This window comes from Vitis riparia, chromosome 12 (genome assembly GCF_004353265.1).
Source record: "Vitis riparia cultivar Riparia Gloire de Montpellier isolate 1030 chromosome 12, EGFV_Vit.rip_1.0, whole genome shotgun sequence".
Taxonomy (NCBI): Eukaryota; Viridiplantae; Streptophyta; class Magnoliopsida; order Vitales; family Vitaceae; genus Vitis; species Vitis riparia.
The window spans coordinates 20,880,864-20,891,339 of NC_048442.1; the positions used below are offsets into that span (position 1 = coordinate 20,880,864).

At 36.3% G+C, this 10,476-nt stretch overlaps 1 protein-coding gene across 1 annotated transcript; it reads right to left on the bottom strand.

The window, feature by feature from the left end:
• Positions 1-837: 837 nt before the first annotated feature.
• On the bottom strand, positions 838-10,227 carry LOC117926657 (shaggy-related protein kinase eta-like). The gene is made up of 12 exons (XM_034845846.1): positions 10,042-10,227; positions 8,350-8,442; positions 7,973-8,032; positions 7,616-7,888; positions 7,451-7,525; positions 7,291-7,347; positions 4,379-4,519; positions 4,204-4,254; positions 4,025-4,120; positions 3,219-3,302; positions 2,854-2,952; positions 838-1,459 (listed from the first exon to the last, which is right to left on the bottom strand). Exons 1-12 carry the CDS (start codon positions 10,156-10,158, stop codon positions 1,361-1,363), a joined length of 1,245 nt encoding a protein of 414 aa, XP_034701737.1. The 5' UTR covers positions 10,159-10,227; the 3' UTR covers positions 838-1,360.
• Positions 10,228-10,476: the final 249 nt, after the last annotated feature.

Genomic DNA, 10,476 nt, shown 5'->3' on the forward strand with positions numbered 1-10,476 from the left:
TAGATGGCTCCAGGAGTCTCCAGAAGCTTCCCTCCTCCTATATAAGCCCATGGGGAGGGTCATTTGAAGCATCCTGTGACATTAGGTTCATGATTGCAATGGGTAAAATATCTATAGAGGATTTGATTGATAAACTGTCTCAAGATACGAAGAACATCATCGATGGTTTGGTAGTGCGATCAAGGGGCTAGTAAGGTGTTACATTGACTTCATCATTCAATGATTGTAGAATAGGATGAACCATAATTTTTTTTGCAATGGATAAAATATCCATAGAGAATTTGATTGATAAATTGCCTCAAGATATGAAGAACATCATCGGTGATTCCATAGTGTGATCGAGGGCTAGTAAGGTGTTACGTCGATTTCAACATTCAATGGTTATACAATAGGATGAACTAATAGTTTTTTTTGAACTCCCAACTCTTCAACAACCTTGGTTTACAAATATTGATCAACTAGAAGCCGAGTGAACCACAACCCCTTTGTGTTACTTGCTTAATACCTCCTACCATATGCCCCTCATAATTGGGTTTAACGCTAATTGCCCAAAGCCCAGCCATTAACATTGCCTCTAGCACCAACCTTTTATAATAATAATATTAATAATGGTAATAATAATAATAGTGTCGGGTTTAACAGTAATTGCCCAATGCCCAACCATTAACATTGCCTCTAGCAACAACCCTTTTAAGCTTTGAGGGCTTCCATATTCTTTCCCCTTGTTTTGTCCCCCTCCTTACCGAAAACCACCTTACCCCAACGCTGCCTTAAACTGCCTTTTTCCTTTGATCTTTATCTTTTTCATGCTTTTGGTTTTGGAAGCAACCCATCTTGTCGCCAAAAGATTAATGTAGATTTATACAGATGTTAACCATAACATAATTACACAAGAAAAGCAACCAAACCAACCTTAAAACTGGGAAATCTAGTCCGCGACCACAATCCACCACAAACATAAGTAGAAACATCACGAATTTTTTTCAAGTACAAGACAGCCAAACTACCGTAGGGGCACTCCAGCTGCAGATGCACTTACAGACCCACCTACGCCTAGCTACATATGAATTGCGCCATCATCTTTCATACCACTTAGCTTGCTTTCTGAAATCTTTACGATCAAAACAATGTACACAAGTAAAACAGTTTTCTTTTTTTAAGCTAAAACGATGTAGTAGACAGAATCACCAATTTCCAGTTAAGCCGAACAGCCACTATATATACGTATACATCTTCGCAGGGCGAGAAAACAGCCAATTAGGCCAGAATGCCTCATTGATAGAGACCCCAAGAGGCCACCTTCATTGCTTCACCTCCATCAGCTAGCCAAATAGTTCCGTTCCATATTTTGTCTCTTCATTTACGTGCCAGCAGGATGGGGGAAACTGAGACCAACTTGCCGGCGGACATGCTCTGGTATCAGCCTATGCAGCAGTTCTGGTGAAGCTGCAGCTAATTCCTGTAACAAGATTTGGAGTAAAAGATGAAACGCAGAAGTTAGATGATCAACAAAGTCAAAGCTAATGATAAAAATTTACAAACATTTGCCAACTAAATAATAAGGGTAAAGTACAAAAAATAAAAAATTAAAAGGGGATCACTCATAGAATTGTTTTTCCATGTCACTCCAAAAACCCAAATGTGAACTTGAATTGCTAATCTCACTATTAGATAGCATGTCCCTATCATCCATGTCATCCAAGCCAAAACCTACTAGATAGCAGTTCGAGCTTCACAACAAAAAACTAAACTGAAATTTTAGGAAAAGCTTTTGTTGCCCAACCGAGGTGAGATTGATTTAGCATGACATGCATGCAAAGAGCATGTGATCCCATTGACTTTGACCTATCTAAGGTTTCCAGAGAAGCATAACTACTTGTACACCAAGTAGAAATTGGATCTATTCAACAAGATAGTGAGTAGCATTCGGATTAAAATATATAGATAATAATCTCTCAAAGTCATAATGAGTACCAATACTCAGCAATTTGCAACCTTCATTAAGAATTTCTTGTATTCATTAGTAAAATTGATATAATAACAGTAATGTGATAAAGATAAATAATAATAATAATAATAATAATAATAAACAAACCCTACCCCTCAAGCAGCATCACTCAAAAAGATACAATAAATGCTAACATCAGGCTAAATATCAGTCAGAAGCCAACCAACTGGTAATAAACTAAGTGATCAATATTCAAAAAATTTACATAATGGAAATCACTCACCATGATGGCAATTAAGATAAAATTTCAAGTATTTATCACTTATTTTTTCTTTTTTCTTTTTTTCTTTTTTTTTTGCTTTATAACAATTTTCAATTAAATAAGACTTCACACAGGAATTTTACATCATTGAATCTTAAAAACATGTTAGTTTGTCTCCCACTTCTTGATGCATAACAATTTTCAAGACATGCAAAGGTAATGTTCACCACTTCTATTGGAGCGTTCTTTTCCTGTGTCTTGAATAGGTTTTGTAATTTAGGGAAGGATTTCTCATCTTCTCCTGTATTTCATGTTTTTCATGTTTTTGTTTCTGCTAAAAAAATGCACACCACCCATTGTCTTGGACTATATATATGACAACAAATACTGCAGTAAACAACAATAAGTGCTTATAATGTCCTGATTAATGGTCTTCATTGTCTTATAGGCTGATTTCTTTTGGTGCAAAATTCTGCTAAAGGGAAGGGGGTTCCGTGTAATTGGCAATGTGCCCAAACTCATTCATAAAAAGGAAAATAAAAAATTCATGAACAAGTTTAAAAAAAAAATGCCAATGCCTCATAAATATATTGCTTCCCTATTGTCGTATAATAATAAAATAAACAGTTCCAGTTCATACTTCCTGTTTAAAGTTGAACAGCGGGGGTAAAGGGCGGCCATTTGGAAGGCGGGCATTAGGTTCCCTGAGCTCATCAAAGAAAGAATGAGCACATGCTTCTAGCTGCAAAAATTTAAAAAAAAAAAAAAGAAGGAAAAAGAAAGTTAAAAATATATATATATATATTCAAGCGCAAATGGATATAAAGGAGCTTCGAATTGCAATAGAAAAAAGTGCAATAGTTCCAAGCCCAAACCAGAAAATGAAATGCCAAATGGAGGTAAGTGCAATCAACTGTTTATCAATGAATCACTAGTAAAGGACATATTCTGGTGACACTGGACCACATCTTAAAAATGGTGAAAAAACTAGAGGAGAATCCAACTTACAGCAGTGCAGCGAAGGCTCGGTGAATATTGAAGAAGTCGTGAAGCAAGATCAAGAGCTTCAGGAGGCATCCGTTTGTGAAACACCTGAAACAAATTTTTATTTTTTTTTAAATAGGGGCACCAACTACAAGAATACAGGAAAATAAAATATATATATTCCTTTACAGATATACAAACATACCCAGAAGGGCCAATTGCAACAGAATAGAACAATAATAGAAGTCATGTAATTACAACTACATTAACTGCTATTGTAACCATCATTCTTAGGGAAGGAATGGTCAGTCTACTTGTGATTTTCACTTGTCCTGCAAAGCATGGCTAATGGGTGGGTTCCGTGTTATTAAAAAAATGTAGTAGGTATATGTATTTCAGGACAGGTAAACTTGGATGAATCTGAATTGACCAAGGAAGAGGCAACTTGATTTTCAGACAATTAAAGCTTTCATAGTTTAGAATGAAAAAATCCATTGCTTTTTCAGAAATAGTCCAATGGACCTAATTAGGCAGTTCCATCTTGGTAGGAATCAGGCAGAAAGAGGATACTGCATAGGTCGATAGATTATATAAAAGGCAAGCCAACTTTATAATTTAAAGGAGGTGGTTGGAACCCAAACCAAACCAGCTAACACAGACAGATATAAAGAAGAACCCTTAATAATTCCAATTTCTTTAAGAGCATTAAATAAAATCCGTTCTCATTACATCTTCCCTACCTTATTGCTAAATATTTCTAGTGTAGCACTAGCTCATATGGAACTACTAAGAAACTACCACATCATAGAAGAAACCAGGAAATGGCATACCTTGTGCCAAGGATGAGCTTTGATCTGAGGAAACCTGAAATCAGTATAATTCGGGTTCATACATCGAATTTCTTCTCTAGTTGGAGTACCAAGAACCTATTAGAAAATGCATCACACATTATTACATGATTGCCATAGTAGATGATCCTTGATAATATCAACAAGAAATGATGCTGCACCTTTATAATTTCAACAAGTTGGTCTACTGCACTCTCTCCAGGAAACAAGGGCTGCCAAACATTTGCAATTGTGAAAGTAAGCAAATGATATACAACTAAGCAAATAATGAACTTAAAAAAAACACTGGGAAAATTCTTGGTAACAACAAAATATAAATTTCTCACAGCCACTAACCTGGCCTAGTAGAAGCTCAGCAAAAACACAACCAGCTGACCAAATATCAATCGATGTTGTGTATTCAGTTGCACCAAATATAAGTTCTGGGGCCCGGTAGTAGCGAGAACAAATGTATGATATGTTTGCTTCACCCTTGACCTGATGAGCGATGAGAGCAAAAATCATGGTGAAACAAAATGGAACACCAAATAAATTAAACATGCAGGAAAACATACTGCGGCATTAATGTTCTGAATTAATTTGGGGTAAAAGGCAACAACAAAATTCTACAACCTGAAAAAAATCTATAACTTGCTAAAACCTCACAAAATGAACAGGCAAAGATGGTTAACTCAGGACTTTGACAGATGACAACCAAGATTGTGGGTCAACACAATAATAGAACAAAACAAAAACAAAAAAGGAGGGAAATGGTATTAAGAGGAAAGTTCCATAAATCTGTGGACAAAAGTCATCCCTGTGTGTGTGTGCATCTGCATGAAGAGAAAAGGCCAGTGCGGTCAAAAGCAAAAGGCGATAGGACTCCTTTTAGCCTAAGGCGAAATGCAATAAACAAGGTGATAGCCTAATTATAGCAAGGTGATAAAAAATATAAGCATAGTTTCCTATTCAATACTGGACCAATATAAGCATTGTCTTCGATAATCAACATTATTAATTTTTCATCCCTCATGGTGTCATATAAAATTAACAAAATAGCAATAGTTATTCAAAGTGTTAAATATTATACCCCATATCATAAGAAACATTACATTGTTTAAAGAAATCATCTTGTCCAAATGCATGAGATTGAATTAAAGTATATTTGATCTTATACTTTATTTAGTCTAATGTTAGATTGAATTAAATTAAAATCTAAGTATGTTTAATCTTAACCCATGGTCAAAGGCGACTACCTCTATGCCCTATGCCTTATCTCAAGGCGATCACCTAGGCTTCGCCTCTTTGAAGCCGCCTTGCTTGAGTCTTCAAGAGGTGACTTTATTTTGTGCCACTTGCCTTATGGCCTAGGCGGACCCTGGCAATCGCCTTTGATAACACTGGAAAAGGCATTGAATAAAACATAACAAAATGCCAATCTATTCTATAATCCCTTGGTTGAATAAACATCTTTTCATAGGCAAATAAAATGGTTATTTAGCTGTTGGTTGAATAACCAATGGGTCACTCTTAAAGCCTCTCAAAATCAGAAATCAAATTTGATGAATGAGAAAACCCTTCCCTTTTACTACTGAGGTTTCTCCTGAAGGCTGCCTTATCCTCTCTTAACTATTTATTCCTCAAGTATGTTTGAAAGTTCATGGTTGCTCATGTATTTGCATGGACATCCAGGAGTCGTATTGCATTAAACTTTTCCAAGAAGAGAATTATGATAGCTTCTGTGAGTTCATAGTTCTGACCCCATTAGTGCTGGTCTAGGAAGCTTTCCATGAGCCCACAGACAGAAATGCTCCCTTAAACCTACTATAACTTTCACTTCCAAATATGGATCAGCAATAGAAGAAAGGCAGAAAGATCTTGCACAGGTGAAACAGATTCATGAATGAGGCCATGTTTGCATCTCCTGCACTTATAGCTAGCTAAAAGTAAGCCGTGCAATTTTAATATGACCAAAATCAGCAGTAAATGTTGTTAAAAAAATTAAACTATTAAAAAAAACCTAAAATAAGTCACAACCATTTCTTTTCTTTGTTTGGGGTAGGTTGCAATAAGTTCTCACTTAAAAACTCGGAAAATTGAATATGATGCAAACATTACAAAGTTTTAGACTGTTTGGTAATTGTTTTCCAAAACTAGTTATGGAAAACAGTTTTTGAAAATCATTCTATGATGGTCTGAGCAATACAAGTCTCTTTAGGAACTTAAAATTTTTTTTAACTTGTTTCCAGTATTTTTAAATATGTTTTAAAAATAATTTTTATATCCAATGCTTTATATTGAGTCATTTTACATGTTTGTATAATTATTTATTAAAACACCACTCAGAAAACAAATGAAAACAACTAAAAGATGTTCACAAAAAACACGAAAATAAAAAACAGTTTTCTCTTTAAACGTGTTTTACTGTTTTTTTTTTTTTTTTTTGGTTTTGAAAAACAGAAACTATTCTTGAAAACAACTGCCAAACAGACAGTTGCTCAAAGTCTGAAAGATTTTTATTTTTATTTTTTTGACAGGCCAAAGTCTAGTAGCATGAATTGCCATTAAGCTCTACAAGCTTCTAATTTGAAACTAGGGCATATATTATTAAATTTGCAAATTTTTGGGGTCAGATCAGATGTTTCAAAATAAAACGGTGCCAAAAGTTGTAAAATTGGACCAGGTTGCAGGGAAGACCCTTATTTTTGGAAACTCATAACATGAACCCCCACATAGATTGACTTGGCCACCCAATATGTTCCTTTTGTGAACCAAACGACAGCATATCTCATTCAGTACTCATCCTCAATCCAAAGGCATTTCGACAAGTATATATTTTTTTAGATATTATAATTTAGTTTGTCTCCTCTCCTCTCCCTCTCACTACTCACCCTCTTTTTTTATACTTTTCCTTTAAAATCATATCCTTCCTTCTATATTAAAACACAACAACCAGACCATTACATATGTGCTTCATGTGTGACCCAACTGGCAGCAAGTAGATCTTTTTTAAATTTTCCAATTTACAGTTATATAAAAAGTCAATAACAATCACCAGTTATAAAGCACTTCAAGGCAATTTATAACAGAATTGATTTTTCTAAAGTTTCTAGTCGAATATCAAAATCAAATTTTTAATAAAAAAATATAAAGGCAAAAGAAGAAAGGAACCCAAAAAATAAAGAGAGAGAGAGAGAAAGAGACAGGGATAAGAAGAAGGAGCACGCATCAAAAAAGAAGAAGGAGCACGCATGGTCTTCAACACTTACCAGAACCTTTGCACTTCCAAAATCACAAAGCTTAACCTGATGGGTGAGAGGATCAACCTGCAATTATGTTCAAAGAAACAGTCCAAGTCATTTACAGGGAAGGGGGGAAGGGGAGGGGATTCAGCATGCCATAATCTTTATCAAAAAATGAACAATATACCAGAACATTTTGAGGCTTCACATCCCTATGGCAAACCCCAGGCACTGTATGAATATAGGCCAGCCCCCTAAAAATCTGATTAAGCATTTTTCACTTACTATCAGGGTCAGGAGTACCAAAAAGGGAAAAAGATGCAAATCTTGGAGAAACAAAATCATTACATACTTGATATGTATAAAGTTTGACATATATGAGAGGCATCCTCTGGTTAGCATTGCTATAATGCTTCAAGACCCGGTACATAGTCTCAGGAACATATTCCATTACCAAATTCAGAAAAAGTTCATCTCTACTTGTTGTGGAAAAGAAGCAGTGCTTCAGGGTGACCACATTTGGGTGATCCATCAAGCGCAATAACTGCAGCTCACGATTTTTATACCGCCTGTCTTGTAAGACCTTTTTTATTGCGACAGTTTCTCCAGTTTCCAAGCATTTTGCCTGGAAAAAAGTTACAAGAGAGCCTTCAATGATAAAGAGACGGGTGAGAATACTGAATTTGCTAGAAAACTGGTATACTAGTACCTGAAAAACAATTCCAAACGATCCAGTGCCTACAATGCGCTCTGCCATATAACTGATGGTCTGCAAGAAGCATCACAAGAGAGGCCTAAGCATTTTTACTGGGAAGAGCAAATCAGGAAACACTGATTCACGAATCCAATAAACAATTCTACTTTTCAAAAGTTCCAATTAAGATATATTCCAAACACTTCAATAATAAGACCTTGAGACAGAGAAGGAAATGTGAACTCATTCAACCAATAATTTTCACAAAAATTTGATCAAATTCTCAAAGCATTTAAACCCTTAAATGCAATTGCATATTATAGAAGGAAAAAAAACAGTAATGTCAAAAGGAATAACTCGCATTCGAGGAATATGAAAGATCCAACTCTCACCTGTTTAGGCTCTCCATTTTTGCCTCCAATGGTGGTAGAAATTATATGACCAGTGACTGGATCATTCCCCTCAATAACAGCAGCTGACATTTCCTGCAATTCACATCAAGTCAGAGGAATAAAATAAATGCAAAATACATGCCAATTATGTCAAATAGGATAATCTTCCCTATTGCTAGCTGCTATTTCTAAACCAAACCTGTGCCCACCCATGTGTTCGCCTTCTATAAAAAAACATGTTGAACAACAAGTATAACATGCCTAGTATCATGGAACCTATTGTAACATCATTACTCCGTTCCTTATGTTTCTTCCAGACAAACTCAAACACACAATCATATCTGTTGGATATAGTAAATTCACATAAAAACACTGGCAATGCATTTCTATGTCTTGATTTTGGGAAGCATCCCCATCTGACATCTAACTTGTGTGGCCATGCTACAGATCATTGTAAAATTATGATGATGCATAAGACCCTCTCAGCAATCAACAATGCATGAAATGACGGAAAAAAAAAACTGACAAACTATTATTAAGAAGCAATGATCATAGCAAAAATGGTGCTTGAGACACTTTAATAATCCTACATAGGTACCCCAAAATAGACACATATCCAAAGGAACTACTAAAAAACCCCTCACCAACACAATTTAACCACCCAGAAATGAATGAAGATGCCTAGAAAATGAATGAACGTATGTCCAGAAGGACCACTGTGAAATGCCTTAAATATTCAACATGAAAACCCTAGAATAAATACATATCCAAAGTATCAATACGTGCTTAGGGTCCAATTGAAATCTAAGTAAAGTATAAAGATCCCTAAAGATATGCAACTAGGAAAAGCAAAATAAAATGACTCCAGCTCACAAGAAAGCATCACATGCTATAAAGCTTGTATTTCAAAGAAAAAACTATTCAGAGAGAATCAGCCGATGCTAACAGCATCAAGCAAACCCAAAAACTCCACCTACAGAAAAAGAAAGGGACCCAACAAATACACCAAAACTACAGAAAAATCAAATAACGAAAACTACAACAACCTAGAAAGAGTATTCAACAAACATCAGATCACGAGAGAACCCTAAAAACAACCCAAGATCTTATTAAGATCTAAAAGTAAGCATCAAACACCTTCATAATCTCCAAACAAATAATCACAAAAAAAATGTCCAACAAACCCTAACACGCCTCCTTGTCGACAAGAAAAAGGCAGAAAAACTGAATAACACAAAATCCAGGCAAAAGAAAAATCTTAAAATTCACATTCTTCTGAATCTGAGAACAGAAACACCTTAGCTCAGCTAAACCTAACCATCCAAAAATGAAAACACCCGAAGCACCAAAACATGAGATCCAAAACTCTCTTCCTTTCCATCTTCCTAAATTTCCATTGCAACCAAACAAAGGAGAGGAAAAAAAAAAGCGATACACCCAGAGAAACAAACCCCAACCTAAAGACCTACATCACAAAACCAAAATTCAAGAAAAAAATTTGACAAAAAAGAAAAACAAAAACCCCCGATCGGAGAATCTCGCCAGGGGACTGTCCCGGAGACAATGCGCCGATCTAGAACGGGTGAGAAAAAGCGAGAAAAGTGAGATCGGGTGAGAATTAAGGAAAATGAAAGATAAGGAGGTGGATCGGAGGAGATCTGAGGTGGAGACAGAGGCGGGAAAGTGAAGTACCTTGTCGGAGTCGAGGTGGTCGGGGCGGCGGAAAGGAGGTTTGAGAGGGTCGTGTTCCGGCGGAAGGTGGTGGTGGTGGTGGTGGTGGGTTTGAGGACCCAGAGGCAGCGAGGCCATGTGGAATACAGCTTTCTCTCCCTGTCCCTCTCCCTCTTTTTCTCTCTCTACCTGCCTATTTTCCCTTTCTTTTTTTTTTTTTCTTGGTTTTTTTTGGGGGCTGTTTTTCTCTCTCTAGAAATGGTGTTTGGGGATAAGGAGAGGGAGAGACAGGGGTAGACCCACGCGAGCCCCGGTGAGAGTACGACAACGCCCCCCAATCAAGCCGTTTCATTAATGTATTAATTCATGCTTATTTGACTTGTACCCTATCCTTTCTCTCTCTTTCCTCTAATCAACGGATCAATTGAGGCAATCCTGACTTGTACCTGGTTGAAC